At 31.5% G+C, this 19,181-nt stretch overlaps 1 protein-coding gene across 1 annotated transcript; it reads left to right on the forward strand.

Annotated features, from left to right (window-relative positions):
- The first annotated feature begins 1,461 nt into the window (after positions 1–1,461).
- On the forward strand, positions 1,462–2,913 carry LOC146927045 (F-box/kelch-repeat protein At3g23880-like). Its single transcript, XM_085700449.1, has one exon. The coding sequence runs from the start codon at positions 1,525–1,527 to the stop codon at positions 2,575–2,577; it is 1,053 nt and encodes a 350-aa protein (XP_085556575.1). The 5' UTR covers positions 1,462–1,524; the 3' UTR covers positions 2,578–2,913.
- Positions 2,914–19,181: the final 16,268 nt, after the last annotated feature.

The following is a 19,181-nucleotide window of genomic DNA, read 5'->3' on the forward strand; positions in this document are numbered from 1 at the left end:
AATAATAATCCCCTAAAAAAATATTAATGAAATTAAGAGAAATTAACCTTAAAAAAAGTTAAGAGAAATGATATTTACAAACCATTTTCTGGGATAATTTTCTCTTTTTTATTCTTATTATGTGTTTACTCTCTATTTCTTTTTCTATTGTTTTTCTCCAATCAAATTAGAGAAAAACAAAATTGTCCCAAAAATTGTTTTTAGCAAGAGTTTAGCCTCTTTTTGAAAAATAAATAATTAAAATTCAAGATGAGGGGAGGGTTTAAACTTAGACCATCCACAATGACAGGTGCTTAACCTATTTAGTTAGCACCACATCAAATAGACACATTCATTGTGGAGTAAAACATATGAATGCCCATGGAGAAGGGTGGCTATGAAGCACCCTCTCTCTCTCTCTCTCTCTCTCTCTCTCTCTCTCTCTCTCTCTCTCCATTTTTTGTTGGTCCTATTTAATAAATCTTAATAAATTTTGTTGAAATGTAATGATATAGAATTATCTGTGGGACCTATTTAATAATTTCTCTTGAGTTGCTGAGTTGGAGAAAATTTGTGTTTATTAAGTTTTATGGTAAAATTAATGATGTAGACACAAGGGACTCATTTAAGCACCCAATTTGGGGTGCTCTGTTGTGGATGATCTTAGAAATTCAAAATCTACTCTCTCTGTTTCAAAATGAGTTCACTTTAGCAAAAATAATTTGTTTCAAAATGAATGTCATTCTCACTTTTCAATGTATTATTAATTACTTTTCAAAATGAGTTCCTCTTAATTATTATTATCCACACAACTTCCAAATATCATTTTATACTTTAATTTATAATGATGGCAAATGCATCAATAGCTAACGAGACTATTTTAGTAAAACTATCATATCTTTGGACAACATTATTTCATTGCTTACTCTGTGTGCAATTGGTTAAAGTGACACTCATTTTGAAACGAAGTGAGTTTATTACCATCAGACCAACTTTGTTTGGGAGTTTGGAGGGGAAGGGAGAGGAAGGCTTGGGAAAAAAGGAATGAGTAAGTGGAAGAAATAGAGGAAAATGGGAGAGGAGGGCTTTGGAGGGTTAACTTTTCTTCATGATACAAAACCCTCCTCATTTGGAGGAACTAAAAAATTGTATTGGAGGAGGGTTTTGGGGGGTTATGGAGGGTTAATAAGAATTTTTCAAATTTAATCTATGTTGTTATAATATTTTTAAAATTAAAATAAAGTAATCATATGCATTAAATTATCATTCTCTAAAAAACTACTCTTTTAAATTTTTTGAAAGATTTCTCTATTTTTCCTCATATTTTGCACCCCTCAAAGTCTTTCCTTTTCTTCCCCTACAAACTCTCAAACAAAGCCTTCGAGTTAAATAATTAGTGGTAGATTAACTTAAAAAAAATAATAATAATTAACTAGTGGTAGATACAGTATCAATGTTCATCGCCCGCCCCTTTTCAACTTTCTCCTTTCGTCCTCATGAACTGATTATCCCGATCTTCCTCATGAACTGATTATCCCGATCCTAATGTGGTTACCAGTGAAGTATCTCATACGTTTCAAATGTGTTTGTAAGTTATGGTTTTCTCTTATCTCAAATCCCCATTTTGCAAATTCACATTTTCAACTTACCACTGCAAGACACGCTTCTAGAATTATGTTTATATCAACTCTATCTCATGAAACTAGATCTATAGATTTGGAAGCATTTCTTAACAATGATGATCCTGCTTCACTCAACATTACTTTTTCGCTTCCCCGATCTTATTTTCCAGTTGAAATTAGAGGTTCATGTAGAGGGTTTATACTTTTGCACCAACGTCCAAACATCTACATATGGAATCCATCCACTGGATTTAAAAAACAAATACCTGTGTCTCCTTTTCGTTCCAAATTAGTAGTAGAACATGGTCATGGTTTTGGTTATGACCAGTCAAGAGATGATTACTTGGTAGTTTCATTGCCCTATAATCAAATCGTAACTAATGCTGTTTCACCACATTTGGAGTTTTTCTCGTTTAGAGATAATACATGGAAACAAATTGAGGGTAATCACTTCCCTTATGCTGCCATCTCTTCTTGCAGTTGCAGAAAAGGGTTGCTATTTAATGGGGTTATTCATTGGTTGGCTTTGCATTGTGATTTAGGTTGGTATGTCATTGTTGCCTTTGATTTAATGGAAAGGAAGTTGTTTGAGATGCCTATTCCAAGTGATTTTGACTACAGAGCATTAGTACATTCTGGTTTGTGGGTATTTGGAGAATTTCTCAGTCTATGGGCTATGGACTATGATAATGATAATTATACAGTTGAAATATGGGTGATGAAAGAATACAAAGTGCATTCGTCTTGGAATAAAACTCTTGACCTTTCTGTTGATGCCATTCCTGATTACTACTTTCAACCTATACACTCTACAAAAAACGGCGATATTATTGTAAGAAATCTTAGTTCTAGATTGGTGAAGTATAATGATAAAGGACAACTATTAAGGCATCACTCCTTCTTTAATAGTCCATCTGAAGTTGTCATGTATACGGAGTCTCTGCTTTCACTCCCCGGTGACAATGAGCAAGTTTAAGAAAGATCACACAAACAAGAAGACTGAGGTTGTGAAATATTCTAAACCATTTTCTTCATATTTATAATTATATTGTATTTTGAACTCTTGGGTGGTTGCATTTGTAGGGTAATATATGTTTGACTGTATTGGTAAATGCATTTGTAACATGATGTAGTATGTAAATGAGGTGAACCAATATGTCATGGAATGTTTATTGGTTAACTATTTGTCATATGCTTATTGGAAATATTGACAACTTTGTTTGTGATGTATTAGTTGATCTGTCACTACTTTAAATTGTTTTATATGATGAGTTTATGCATGTTGAAGGAAAGAGAAAGTTTTGTTCTCTAATATCAGTGGCCTCTGTCATTCTATTAACTTTTGCCCTTGCCATTTCTCTGTTTCAAAGCAGGAAAAAAAAACTAATTTAAAATTAATGAGTTACACATGAATTTATAAGACTTTAGATCAGAAGAAACATCAATATTAAATCATCCAATGATCCTAAATAGTGATACAATTATAACTTAAAGTTTCAACGCTAGACTTTACTCATTGAATAAAGCATATATTCACTGTGTGTGAGTGTGTGTGTGTGGTAAACATGGCAACAATACCCGTCCCCATGGATACCCGCCCAAACCCATCCCGATTTGACGGGTTTTCCCCGCTTTGACTGGGTTTGGGTATGGGTTTGGGTTTTCCCCGATTTCAAAACACGGGTATGGGACGGGTAACAGGGTTATATGTACCCACCCCGAACCCATACACATACCCGTCCCAAATGTAAAAAATTATTTTTTTTACCCCTTTTTATATAAATAGAAACACAATCCTAGATCATGTTATGTTATTTGGTTTAATAATTCCCATGTTATAAAAATTGCCTTTGATTTTTAAAGGAGCAACCAAATTATTATGTTAAGGAAATGTTAAAGGGAACATAATGCTTTACAAAATTGCCATTGGGGTTGGAAAAAAAAACTTTTTTTTATTAAAAAATAATTCACTGCGGGTACGGGGATGGGGATGGGATCCCCGAACCCGTCGGGGACGCGGGGATGGGGTTCGATTTCTCATCCCCATTGGGTATGGGTAGGGTAACGGGTAAGTATATGAGAATAGGGTATGGGGATGGGGAAGGTAAAACCCGTCCCCACCCCGCCCCATTGCCATGCCTAGTGTGTGTGTGTGTGTGTGTGGGGGGGGGGGGGGGGGGGTTAACACATCTGCATGTTTAAATTTTACACAACTTGAAGTCTTACCACTGTGGAAAGCTTTATGCATGATTCAGATTCCGAGCCTTTTGTGGTTCTGAGTTCTGTTGTGCATTGAGGAGTTTGCAGTCGAAACTAAAGTTTGAAAAGTAATTCAGCGAGCAGTATTAAGGTTTTAGAAGTCTCTGCTGTGGTTAAGGCCTTGTTATTAAAATGTGATTCTACACAATATATCAAGCAGGTTAATATACATTCTTCTGCCTTCTACTTCATGGCAGTATTGTTTAAATAGTTGACATAATTGGCATGTTGGTTGTTGGTTTTCATGACCGATTCTATCTTTTTTGTTTGTATCTTCGGTTTCATTGGTTCGAAAGGATCAGGTCTAATTGTGAAGCTTTGTGGTCTTGACTTAGTGTTTGTGGACTTTATCGCGCTTATTTCATGTTAAGTTTAAGGGTAAATTACACTAACTTCCCTTGAGAAATATCAAAATGTCGCTCACACCCTCTTTAGTTTTCCAAGAGCACTCTCGTCCCCTCATTTTAACATTGTGAAGTTTCCATTTGGGAAATAACAACGTACATGGATGCTCTTGCAGCTCTTTGCAAATAACAGAGTCTGTGAACTTATTTTAGTACCATTGGTGACACCTTTTAATTTTATATAACAAAAATGTGCTTTTGTTTTTCATTTTTCATTTGATGCAGAAAGTGCTTTTGTTGGTGACTTTCAATAACATGTCTCAGTTTCATTGAATAATACCTTATTAGTTGGCGGCACTTTTGACGCTATGTCATATATTAGTTGCAGCCACATTGATATTCACAATTTCACATTACAGGGGAGACTGTTAAGAGATGCAAAAGAGACTTGTCTCCACACAACCATTGATTTCTTTTCATGATTTTCGATTCAGCTGGTATGTTCAAACGTGTAATGTTTTGATGATAAAAACATACCATGCATATTGATAAATGTCTAATTGACTTTAGGTGTTAACATGTCTCTATCAGAAAAAGTCACAGAACAAATTTTGGGTGAAAGCGGGGGTGTTAACAGTGTTAAGTTGTAAGGGAGGTTAGTGTGTGCATTAAAATTAGAGGGGGTTTTTGTGCAATTTAGAAAGACCTTAGGGGAGGTCAGTATAATTTTCTCTAAGTTTAATACATGAGTGGAAAATTTGGTATGGTGAAGAATGAATGTTGTAAAATATACCATAATATACTAGGAACGAGAAACAGACACTTTAAGAGAAAAATGGAGATCATGGGAGAACCAGTTTTCAACTCAGTGTTGAGTAGGTTTAACGATTTTCCGCATCAAATTGGGACAACCTCTGAAACCTTAAGCACTATCCTTGAATTGAAATGCCGGCCTGAAATTAAAGAGTAAGCTTTGAGCTCTTCCATTGAAGAATCCTTGGAGGAAAGATACCATGATCTTGAATTTGTAGAGTTAATGAGGAGAATAGAGCAATATGCTATGAGATTGAATAAATCTTATCAGAAAATGAAGGCATCTTTTGTTCAAACTGATAATCCATTTTCTGAAAATCATCTAATGGAAGTGTTACATTATGAGAAGAAAGAACCAGAAGGGACTAACTATTTTTTAATTTATAATAATGAAGGAACCAGAAGGTTTTAATTTATTTTTTAATTATTGACTTGTCACATTAAATTGTACAAAAAAATAATAATGTTATAGCCAAATCCACTGTTTGATGTGATATGATTCTTCCAATGTGAAATATCATTGAACCATCTTCTTGCTGTGATCGAACCGGAGAAATGCGACATCACGTGAAAGAAGTTAGCTTTGCTTCTTCTCATGCTCCATATTTTGGAATCAACATCCAATATGTATTCTACTAATTCCTTCCTAAGACGAGGTTCAGCTATACCAAGGCTCATTGCTACAATATTCATTGCTTGCTAACTTCAGCTGTCAAGTTGATTAACTGTGAAAGGTTTTAAATAATGCATCTTTTGGAGTAAAGGTTGACCATAGATATGAAAAATGTTTGCAAGTGAAAGTGCAGTGAACCTCTTGGTAAGTTTTATTGGCTTTCAAGCCTAATCCTTACCTTTCCAGTGATGATACTATTTTTAACCTTGATCTGCCTTCTAATATGGTTTGTCCCTTCTTCTGCATGAACTGGTTATCAGAAGCAAAAGGAGAATAAAAGAAGCAAAATAAACATATGGTAGTTATAAAGTTATTGTGGAAATGTAGACTAGGTGACTATGATGCATATGCATTAAAATGTTTAGAGACATAAGCTTAATTAACCATTTGTATCAGGTTTAAAGCTTGAAGCTTTCATTTGATGACTTACAGCAGGATTAACTGACCTAAGCTTTTATTTTAATTGATTCCTAAGATTTACACATGAGCTTTGTTTGCAGGGAAGAATTCATCATTCATTATCTTCACTATATGTCATGTCCCACCTTAGGAGGACTTCATTAAGAGAAATGACCCTTAAAAAAGTTAAGAGAAATGATATTTATAAACTATTTTTTACAATTTTTTGGGATAATTTTCTCTTTCTTATTTTTATTATGTGTTTACTCTCTATTTCTTTTTCTATTGTTTTTGTCCAATAAAAATAGATAAAAAAAAGATTGTCTCAAAAGTTATTTTTAGTAAGAGTTTAGCCTCTTTTTAAAAAATAAATAGGTTAAATTACACCAGAGGTCCAGTTTGAGTTTTGTAACAAATTGGTCCTTTAAGTTATTTTGGTCACACATAAGTCTTTTAAGTTTGAGGTTTGTAACAAATTGGTGATTTAAGTTATTTTGGTTACACGTGCTTTAAGTTTGTAACCTTTTTCAATTTAGTTCTTTTGTTAACCAAACATTACACAAACAATGATGTGGCAGAAGGATTAAATCGTAAACGTTTCCAAACTTAAAGGACTTATATCTGACCAAAATAACTTAAAGACCAATATGTTACAAACTTCAAACTTAAAGGACTTATGTATAACTAAAATAACTAAAAATCAAACTTAAATGACTCCTGATGTAATTCAGTCAAATAAATACATAAAATTCAGGATAAGGGGGTTTAAACTCCCAGATTATCTTTTTACCATCCGACTAGTGGTAGATTTCTTTTTTTTTTTTTTGAGAGAACTATTAGATTCATAGTTTTAAAAACCGGACCGGCCGGTTGGACTGTGAACCGGTGGGGTGTCCGGTCCGAAAAACTTAATGGATCGGTTATGTAATTAGACCGGTGAGAACCGGAGCGGATCGATTAAAACCGGCCAAAACCGGTGACTCGGCCGGTTTACAGAACCGCCGGTCCAATGCTTCGCTTTGAAACAAAACAGAAACTGGAGAAGAAGAAAAAAACTGAAACAGAATGAAGAAAGGTCAGGAGACGGTGCAGAATCCGCATACTTTCAATTGAAACTCCATCTAAGACTCAAAGTAGAAGAACTAACAGTAACAGAGAAAGAAAAAAGAAAAACGTGTGGCGGCTGTTGTTTGTAATGATGTTGGTACAAGTTACAACTATTAGATAACTAGGGTTTTCACTTTTGGTTGATGGGCTTGTGAAATAAGCCCAATTCACATGTTTCATGAACGAGCATTTACAAAGCCCATGTCAAGAAAAATTGTTAAGCATCTTTTAAAAATAAAATCAAGGGGAATTCTTCCCTACCCATGCCATTATAATGGGTACCATACCCATCCTTATTTCTCAAACAATAAGTGGTCCACGTGAAAAGATTTTATCAAAAAAATGACAAAAACCTTTAAAACCAGTTTTCACAAAAACCGACTTAGAAAGTCTAAATTAAAAATAAAAATAAAAAAATATTGGTATATTAAAAATCCAAAAGGAAAAATTACTCGTCAACCTTTTATTCTAAATCCAAATTATCAAGAGATTACAATAGTAAAATCACAAATTAAATGGTGCAAAGAAACAGCTTTGTATTATTTAAAAGAAGATTTTAATTATTTCCTTTTTAAGGAATATGTAGAAAAACATGAGCTTTTAAAAGAAGGACTTAAAAAAAATTAGCTAGATAAATCATGTATGGGCTAATAAATCCGTTTGGAAAAGTAATACCCCAACCATTTATATTACGTCCAAATCACCAAAATATTTATTTAGCAAAAAATCAAATAAAATGGTGTAGAGATACAGCCTTTTATTTCTCAATAATTGACTATGATTATTTTTTATTCATAAACTTTGAGAATTTAGCAAATGAAATCGAAGAAAGAATAAAAAACCTAGTCAATGGCTAATAAAGAACACAACACTCTTTCAACAAGAGTTGAAGCTCTACTTGACGAAACCAAAAGATTAAATGAGAAATTTGAAAGACAAATTTCTTTTCTCGAAACCTTACCTCAAATCTTTAAACAAAATAGTTTATTTACAAAAGATTATGAGCAAGGATTAGAAAGACCACATGAAACCTGGGTAAACATGGAAAAGGATTTTTCATGTTATGAGAAAAATGAGAATCATAAATATCCTCATATATATCATTCTTTTAACCCTCAGTTAAACAATATAACTGACATGATTAATTATATAAAAATTGTTGTTGTAAACAACATAATTCTCTTCAACTAGAGAAGGGGAGAAGAATAAGGAAAAAATTGAAACATCTTTATTTACTCACTATAAAAAATGAGTATAGAAGAAAACATAGAATATCAACTTGAAAAATTAGACCAACTTATGGCTACTTTAGACATAAGTGAAAAAGATTCTATTAAGGAAGAACCTGAACCTAAGGAATTAGATAATTATGTCTATGATTTTAGTTCTGATGATGAATCTAAAGACGATGAAAATTTCGTCAAATTAGAAGAATTAGAAATGGGCGAAAGCTCAGGAACAAAAAGAGGACTTCCATATAATTGGAACATGGATTTCCATAGGGAATTTTCAAAAGCTAAATACCAAAAGGTACCAATGAATTATGTTCCAAAACATAGTGTTAACGACCGAAGCGGAATTCTAAATATTGACTGCGTTGACAATCTTGTCCAAGCTATAAGAAATTGGTATAATAGAAATACCATCTCATTACAATTAGATAATGATCTAAAGAATCTAAATCCAAAACAAATTTTTAATTATCTTTTGTGTAGAACAGAAGGTAATGCATACAAATTTCTGGCTGAAAAACCTGATGAAGAATTAATTTCAGAAAATAGTATGGGAATGATTAATAAAGTCTTTGAATGGCTTTTAGAAGAATTTAAAGGATGGCAAGATACGGTTGACTCTAATACCGCCTTTAATACTGAAAAAATATGGAGAATTATGAATTTATCCATATGCAACCCCTGTTACATAGAAAATTATATTTGTGAATTTTCACAATTATATTATGATATAAATAAAACAATTAGAGAAAGTCAAAAGATTGTTGATTTATTTTACCAAAAATTGCCCATGGCAATGTCTCAAACAATTCAAAATGAATTTAATAATGCAGTTTCTTCAGGAAAAGTTAAAAATACTCTAGGAGCTAGAATTTCTATTCTTAGAAATTGGATGCAAGAACAGTGCCTAAAGAAACAATCAAAACGAGATGCACGAATAGGATTGTGCTGTGATAAACTCCAAGAAAGAGTTGGAGCTTATGGATGTGAAAAAACTAAGAGAAAAAGAAAATATCCTAGAAGGAAGAAATTTAAAAAATTTACCTATGATAAAAGGAAACATAGGAAGAAGAAGTTCTATAGATGAAAAAGAAATTACCCTAGAAAGAATAAAACTTGTCCTAAAGGGAAAAAATCTTGTACATGTTGGCTATGTCATGAAACAGGACATTATGCTAATGAATGTCCAAAGAAGGTTTCTAAGGAAAAGAAACAAGTTTTAAACATGATCTATAAAATAGGTTATGAACCGGTAGAATCAGATTCAGACTCTGATTGGGAGCAACAAAGTTTCTATGAACTTTGTACAGACTCAGAAGAAGACCAAGATCTTGAGTAAAGGTAACCCTAGTGCTACCTTTATCAAAGTAAAACTTCGTAAGAAAGAAATTTTAGCCTATCTAGATACAGGCGCAACATTATGTTTTGGAAAACGAAACATAGCTAGAAACTGGGAAGAATTAGAAAAACCCAAAGAAATAATTGTTGCAGATAAGTCAAAACATCAAATATGGTTTGTTTTGAAAGACATTTCAATTACTATAGAAGGTTATGAATTTTTCATACCAACAATTTATCTCCATGATTCAGGGTTAGATTTAATCATTGGAAATAACTTTTTAAAGTTATATGCACCGTTTGTACAAAATGTCAAAACTATTTCTTTGCTTTGGAAAAATCTAGCAAACCCCAAAGAAAAGACAAAAGTTATAACAACAAAAATTATAACTAGAAATGAGATTATTCAATTAATCTCTGAAAATCTTATAAATCTAAAAAGTATTTGGGAAGAAGGAAAATTCTTTTTAAATCTTGAAGAAATAGAACAAAAACTTGATACTGTATGTTCAGAAGATCCTTTGGATAATCTGAAAAATACAAATCATGAACTTGTTACCATTAAGTTACGTGATCCCAATAAGGAGATCAATGTAAAATATAAAATGCCTTATTCAGTAAGTGATGAGTCTATATTTAGTCTATTTTTATGTATTATTTAGTTTCGTTTTATTTAGATTTAGTTTTATTTTATTTAAATATTGTTTCCTTTTTGAGCTATTTTACTTTAATTGCATATTTTATATTTTAGGAACGAATATTGGATGGAAGGAGTCTTGGAGCAAAAGAAAGGAGTCTGGAGCTGATTTGGAGCTAATACGAAGATTCGGAGACAAAAATAAGTCTCCCCCAAGTCAGAAGCTTGGCACGGCCCGTGCTAAGGTTGGCACGGCCGTGCCACCTCTCTGGATGACTTTTGCTGCTTTTGCTTTAGGCCCAAGTTACTCTGTTTTAGTTTTACCAAAAAGCCCTTGTAATTGCTTAGATTTTAAGTCGATTGTAAAGCTATAAATAGAGTAGCTCTCCATCACAAATATTCATCTTTTGTTCTTGGAATAAAAGTTCACTTTTATATTATTGTTCTTTTACTTTATTGCTTTCTCTCTTCTTCCCCCATGTCTACAATGAACGTTAGTGAGTAGACTCTTCTTTGTCTTGGGATTGTTGGATAAGTCTAATGACGTAATCAGGATCAAGCCAAGCCTTAAACCCTAATTATATGTTACCTTAATTCCTAATCTAAATTCACCGTTTTAACATGAATTAATTATTATCAAACTTTGGAAGCGAACGCGGAGGGTTTGATAATGGTTAATTCATCATCACAGATATCAATTCATAAAGCGAACGCGGAGCTTTGATATCCGAACAAGTGAATTTAGACAAGGTTTGAGAAACATGAGAATAGTCTAGCAAACCTTGGGACACATAAAGTTTCGATCTTCAAGGGTCCCAAAGGCAATCATCCATGAGAATAGGTGTGGTTGTTGGAGGGATACACTCACTGACTTCGAGAGAAGCTGTGATATGCTAAAGAGAAACTTGTCCTTAGAAATTAAGATTAACGCATAATTATAAGTTTAAGGCTTGCTTGTGAAAAGATTCGTTGTTATGATGAACCAATAATCCCAAGGCTCTTTTATTATTATTATTATTGTTATTTACCTTCAGCAACTAAACCTCCCTTTTTATAATCTTTCTTCTTTTCTAATCATTCTCTAAAAGTTAATCGAATTCATAACTCCCTAGCGGAACGATACTCTTTTACTACTATTACTTCGATAGACCGTGCACTTGCGGTTTGGCCTATCAGTAAGTGATAAATTAGAATTTCAAAAAGATATAAAAGAACTTCAAGAAAAGAAGTTAATTACTCCTTCTGCAAGTCCACATTCAGCACCCGCTTTTTATGTGACAAACCACAATGAAATAAAAAGAGGAAAAGCTAGAATGGTGATAAATTATAAGAAACTCAATGATGCTACAATCGGAGATTCTTATAAATTACCACGAAAGGATTATATTCTGCAGAAAATAAAAGGTTGTGATTGGTTTTCATCATTTGATGCAAAATCAGGATATTATCAAATACGACTTTCTGAAGAAACTAAGCCTTTAACAGCTTTTTCATGTCCACAAGGTCACTACCAATGGAATATTCTTCCATTTGGATTAAAACAAGCACCATCTATATACCAAAGATTTATGGATAATGCTCTTAGAGGATTAGAACATATATGTTTGGCATATATTGATGATATTTTAGTTTTTACAAAAGGAACTAAAGAACAACATCTTAAAGATGTAGAGATTGTTTTAAATAGAATTTCAGAAAAAGGAATTGTTATTTCAAAAAAGAAATCACAATTAGCTAAAAAAGAAATCAAGTATTTAGGCCTCATTTTTAAAGAAAATGGCACTCTCGATTTATATCCACATGTTCAGGAAAAGATTCAAGCATTTCCTGATGAATTACAAGATCAAAAACAAATTCAAAGATTTTTAGGATGTTTGAATTATATTGCTAATGAAGGATTTTTCAAAAACTTGGCAAATGAAAGAAAGATTTTACAGAAAAAGATAGCTATCAAAAGAAAAATTGAAGTTTTACCCAGCTTATACAATCCAACAAAAAATGATTTTTTAATTGTTGAGATTGATGCTGATAAAACAACCTGGGGAGGTTGTATGAGAGCTCTACCTAATGGTAAAGCGATACTGAATCTAAATGATTCAGGAGACTATGTTGATGATGCAACCCGTCAACAAGGAATAAAAGATACTGGAGCAACCCAGTACGCTAAGTCTGATAGCTCGAAAGAGAAATTAGACAAACTATCTAATTTATCAGAAAAATTAGTATCAAAAGATACTAAGATTGATTATTCTTATCAATATATTAAAAATAAGATAAAAGATAAAGATCTTTTACTTTGTAAATATGTTTCAGGATCATTCACAGACACTGAAACAAGATATCCAATTCATGAATTAGAAACATTAAGTTGTGTTAAAGTTTTAACAAAATGGCAAATGAAATTAATTCCAACCAGATTTTTATTAAGAACAGATTCCAAATATGTAACCGGATTTTGGAAATATGACCTTCGTGTCAATTATAAATATGGAAGACTTGTAAGATGGCAGATGAAACTCCAGCCGTTTCACCCATATATTGAATACATAAAATCTGAAGAAAAAAAAATTGTTTCGCAGATGCATTGACAAGATAATGGAAGCAGCTATAAAGACATTGCAGAATTCTCTTAGGCAAAAGCAGGAGCAAATCGCCTCTGCAAAAAATTGTCTAGAAACTCTTCTTTCTGAAGAGGGGGAGATGATATTAACAATACAAAACCTTGAGAAACTTTGTAAAAAAGAAACATCAACAGTTTCAGAACCTAAAAATAAAGAAAACTGGGATCTATTAGGACAAGATTCTGGAAAATATAACTACTATGTCAAATACACAGTCCCAAAAGAATCAGAAACCCCAATTGAGTCAATAGTATCAAGTGGATGGAATTCAACAGCTAAAGATCAGAAACCTTTAGAGAAAACCCCAACAACTGTCCTTGCAGATTTACCAAAGACATCTTGGGCTGATAAAGTCGAAGAAGATGAAAGAAAAAATGGAAAAGAAGAAGAATCCACCAACCAACAGATAAGCCGAAAAATTGACAGTCAACTTGGAGGCAAAAAGCAAGCTTATGTGATTTTTGATGGACCTATGAAAGGTATCTACCAAAACTGGGAAACCACAAAGTTACATACAAATGGCAAAAATGTCAGATACAAAGGTTATGAGACTCTTGAAGAAGCAAAAGCAGCCTACAACGCTGTCTACAAAGAAGTTGTAACAGCCAGCAACATAGTCCAACCATCAAAAATGGAGACTAAAAAGAAAATATCTGTAGATAGAATTATCTATGGAGAAAGCAAATTTGTTAAAGAAGTCACCATTGGAGACTATTACAAAAACTGGAGATGGTTAACCAACTACTTAAGAAGAATTAAAAATAGAATGTTTTTATCCTAGCAACAACGGGATAGAAGTAAAAGCTGTAACAGTCCCAGGTGTAAGTAAAGAATTAGTCAGATCATTCTATGATTGCGGAATGATTAAAACAATGTATCTTCAAGAAGATGCAGGAAGAAAAATCTATGAATTAGAACTTCTTCCAAAAGATATAGGCGAAATCGCTTATAAATTCAACAATAGCTTCGCAAAAGGTAAAGAGTTCTTTTTATCTTTTACTTCAACTTATCCATGGTTTGAAGACGATGAAGTTATTAAAGCCAGACACTTAATCAAGATTGGCATTTCAAATCATTCATATCCAACAAATGATGGAAGAGATGTGGATCCTAGACCAGAATGCTTTTTGCATCAAATGGAAAAAATTTATGATACTCTCATCAGATTTGGAGTAAAATTATCAAACTTCAGGGTAATTACTGCAAAGGAAAGTTTTCTAGTCTATAGTGATTCAAGAAAACAAGCAAGAGAAGAGCATCTTCAGCAAATTCTAAAGTTCGAAGAAAACTTTAGTGGGCTTGAAGCAGACTTGGGCCGTTTACCCGACCCAATCCAACAAGAATGCTGCCGACACTTTCAAAAATACAAAGGACACCAATGCAAGTGGTGTGCAAAGGACATGAAAAACGTGGCCGACAAAGAATCGTTGTATGACAGTGACGTATCACCAAACAACGAAGAAAATGTAGAAAGTTAGTGGGTATGAGACCCATTTAGAGATAAGTCTTATCTCTAAGGCAATTATGTAATCTACTTTTCTGTATTTTCTTTATTTCTTTTGTCGCATAGTAAGCTGTAGCCAGCTGTAAGGATGGAGACGTAGTACTTATCTGTGAGTTTCTATGCCTATAAATAAGAGCCTTGAAGCTCATTTGTAACCACCATGTTTTGAGATATTCAAGTAATATAAGTTTTTCATAAACTTTGCCTCTTAGTTTTTCTTTAAAACTAATGGTCCTATAGTGGTAAAACACTATAGTTGAGAATTCTTGAGGTAATACCCTGGAGGAATTCGCCCTGAGTTGGGATAAACACAACACAAGCAGAAAAAACTGCTGAAGAAGATCAGATTGCTGAAGCAAACCAACCCATATTTCTAAAGAAAAATCAGGTATGAATTTATTACATACTATTACAAAATATGTCTGAAGTTTCATATTTTGAAGGAACATCTAGTTATTATGCTGATAGCATAATAGATAATAAAATCGAAGAAGCAGATTTATCTTTAACTGCCGAAGAAAATTTTAAAAGAAAGTTTAGCAAACTTAAAGAATTTCTATCAAGAAAAATATTCTAAAATTTGGAATAATGGTAGGAGAGGAAGCAATTCCAATTGAAACAACTAATGGAAAAATAGTTATATCAACTATAGATAAGCAACAAATCGATAAAAGACCTGAAAAATTTTCTGAAAATGAAAGAAGAAAGATTGGTTATATTCATATATCAACCATTCAAATTCTAATCAAAAGTACCTTCATGAAAGGTATTGATTCACCTTTAGAGATAGCTCTAGAAGATTCTAGAATTAGAAATAAGAAACAAGCAGTAATTGCAAAAGGAAAATGTAATCTAAAATATGGAAAGATAAAATTTGATATAAATTTACAAATGGGATTATCCCTGAAAGATATAGATCTGAATAAATCTATAGTTTTTCATTATAAACTGGAAGACTCAACATTTATGAAAGAAGGTAATCATCCTTTTACAATTTACTACAGAATTAATTATGCTTAGAGTAATTCACATCATAGCATAGAATTCATAGGAAAAGATACCATTCATATTGATGAGTTGTTTACACCATTAATTACTTTGGAAACACCAATATTTAAAAATATCACAAGAAATAGTTTTTCTTTGATAGAAGCAGAAAAGAATCTGTTTGAAGAAACAGAAAAATCATTGTTTAGAAGCCAAAGTCTTCGAATAACATCACCAAACAGAGAACAAAAAGATTTTAAATCATTAAGCTCTCGAACTATATTTGAAGACGATGCTTCAACGTCAAATAAAATCTCATTCGAACCACCTAGAAAGGATTTCGAAATTAAAGAAGAAAGTGAGCTTAAAAAGCTACAAGATTCTATAAAAACCTTATCAATACAGGTTAACAATATAAACCAAAAACTATAAATAAATATGCATGGTTTAGGTCTCATAACAGAATTAAAACTCTTTAAAGAGAGATTAGAGAAAATAGTTTCTGATATAGAATTTTATCATAGAAGAATTGTCTTAAGGCAGACCCTTTTTCATTCTAAAGAGTTTGTAATATATCATATAGAATATATTGAAGATCTATTAAGAGAAATAGAAGATTTAGAAAATCTTACTCATATACAAAAAGAAAGAGTTAAAACACTCTTAAAACCTTTTCAAGGGTTAATTAAAATCGAACAAATGTTAAACCAAGTTCGATAAAAATCCGCTGAAAACTCCGCTGAAAACCCCACTCCAAATCTGGTATCAGAGCCAGTAATACAATCCTAAGGGAAAAACATGAAAATAAAAATAAAAATAAGAATATTTTATTTTCGAAAAAGGCAAAGACTTTTTAAAATTGCTTTTTGCTTAAACAAGCTTAAAAAAGTCTTATATGAAATCAGTTAACCTATTAACCGATGTAAAAAGTCTATGGGTACAAATACCCTGCCACGTCAGATGGGTACACAAGTTGTCACCTAAAATCAATAGTATATATATAAAGGAAGGTTTTTTATGCCACGTGTCACTTCCACATTCATTCTCAATATTTTTATTATTTTTTCTATTTTTAAAAACCAATATTTTATTTAACATAAATATCTCAACAAACTTTTTATCTTATGCACCCAGTATTTTTTATCTCAACAAACTACACATCAATCAATCAATCAATCAATAGTATGTATATATAAAGTAAGGTTTTTTATGCCACGTGTCACTTCCATATTCATTCTCAATATTTTTATTATTTTTTCTATTTTTAAAAACCAATATTTTATTTAACATAAATATCTCAACAAACTTTTTATCTTATGCACCCAGTATTTTTTATCTCAACAAACTACACATCAATCAATCAATCAATAGTATATATATAAAGTAAGGTTTTTTATGCCACGTGTCACTTCCACATTCATTCTCAAAATTTTTATTATTTTTTCTATTTTTAAAAACCAATATTTTATTTAACATAAATATTTCAACAAACTCTTTATCTTATGCACCCAGTATTTTTTATCTCAACAAACTACACATCAATCAATCAATCAATCAATAGTGTATATATAAAGTAAGGTTTTTTATGCCACGTGTCACTTTCACATTCATTCTCAATATTTTTTATTATTTTTTCTATTTTTAAAAACCAATATTTTATTTAACATAAATATCTCAACAAACTTTTTATCTTATGCACCCAGTATTTTTTGTCTCAACAAACTACACATCAATCAATCAATCAATCAATCAATAGTATATATATAAAGTAAGGTATTTTATGCCACGTGTCACTTCCACATTCATTCTTCTTACGGGACTCCGCCCCTCAAAATCCAAAATTTCATCGTTTAGACCCATTTTTCATTTTTATTAATTTTTCATATTCTCAGAAAAATCTGAAAAAATTTGCATTAGTTTTATTTGACTTTTAAAAATTTTTTGGTACTATTTTTATGATTTTATTTGACAGGTTTTTAGCATTTTTTTACTTAGTTTTTTTTGTTGTTTTTAAAAGCAAAACTCAAAACTGTTGAAATGTGAGAGAGTCTGATGGCTGAATATACATAAGAATTGTCCGGATTATAAAATCCGAAATAGTAAACAAGAATCCGAATTTTAAAATCTGGAATGCACAAGGGAATTTTTGGAAATTTTACAGGGCGCAGGAGAATGCAATAGGGTGGGAAAATAATAGTCCATGTTTAAAGGGACCCAAAACTATTACCACTTTGGACTAATTCATTATTGATTTTGCTACACTTTTTATTCTTGCATTGGACATTCATCTCATCATTTATATTTATTTTTAATTTTTTTTTGAAATATTTATATTTATTTTTATGATATTATTATAATTGTAAATTTAAATAAATTCAATCTAATATACTGACACGTGTATTCGTGCACACAAACTTATAAAACTTATTTAATATCTAATCCGGGCAACGCCGGGTCACTAAACTAGTAATATTATAAAGTAATGTTTTTGAAGAAAAAAATTATAAAATAACTTGTTATTTCTTATTGAATAATTGTTATTTATTGATATTCTATGGCTTTAAAAAATAAATTTAGTTTGATATATACTTTTAATATGTCAGTTTTTTAGTTTTTAAGTGGTCAAGTCATCGGTTCAATCCGATTTAATATGGATAAATATCTATAAAAATTTAATTGAAAGACCGAGTCATCTAGCCGAGTTATTTGGTTTAATCCGATTCAGTCATGCGGTTCAACCAGTGACTCAGTGGTTCGACCATTAACCCATTGACCCAGTACTCCTGCCGAGTCGATGACCGATCCAAGTTTTAAAACTATGATTAGATTTACTAAAAAAATATTCTCGTGAGCTTAGCTCAGTTGGTAGGAATATCAATAGTATATATATAAAGTAAGGTTTTTTATGCCACATGTCACTTCCACATTCATTCTCAATATTTTTATTATTTTTTCTATTTTATTTAACATAAATATCTCAACAAACTTTTGATCTTATGCACTCAGTATTTTTTATCTCAACAAACTACACATCAATCAATCAATAGTATATATATAAAGTAAGGTTTTTTATGCCACATGTCACTTGCACATTCATTCTCAATATTTTTATTATGTTTTCTATTTTTAAAAACCAATATTTTATTTAACAAAAATCGGGTTTTCGGGCTACTTAATCGGATTGCTCCGAAACATCCCCAGAAAATATCTCAATCAATAGTATATATATAAAGTAAGGTTTTTTAGGCCACATGTCACTTCCACATTCATTCTCAATATTTTTATTATTTTTTCTATTTTATTTAACATAAATATCTCAACAAACTTTTGATCTTATGCACTCAGTATTTTTTATCTCAACAAACTACACATCAATCAATCAATAGTATATATATAAAGTAAGGTTTTTTATGCCACATGTCACTTCCACATTCATTCTCAATATTTTTATTATTTTTTCTATTTTATTTAACATAAATATCTCAACAAACTTTTGATCTTATGCACTCAGTATTTTTTATCTCAACAAACTACACATCAATCAATCAATAGTATATATATAAAGTAAGGTTTTTTATGCCACATGTCACTTCCACATTCATTCTCAATATTTTTATTATTTTTTCTATTTTATTTAACATAAATATCTCAACAAACTTTTGATCT

Source organism: Medicago sativa, chromosome 4 (genome assembly GCF_051527215.1).
Source record: "Medicago sativa cultivar Bolivia chromosome 4, Bolivia_mono, whole genome shotgun sequence".
Lineage (NCBI taxonomy): Eukaryota > Viridiplantae > Streptophyta > Magnoliopsida > Fabales > Fabaceae > Medicago > Medicago sativa.

What these genes read in the sequence shown, in the direction of transcription:
- LOC146927045 (XM_085700449.1), top strand. Translation starts at nt 1,525, where the DNA reads ATGTGGTTACCAGTGAAGTATCTCATACGTTTCAAATGTGTTTGTAAG.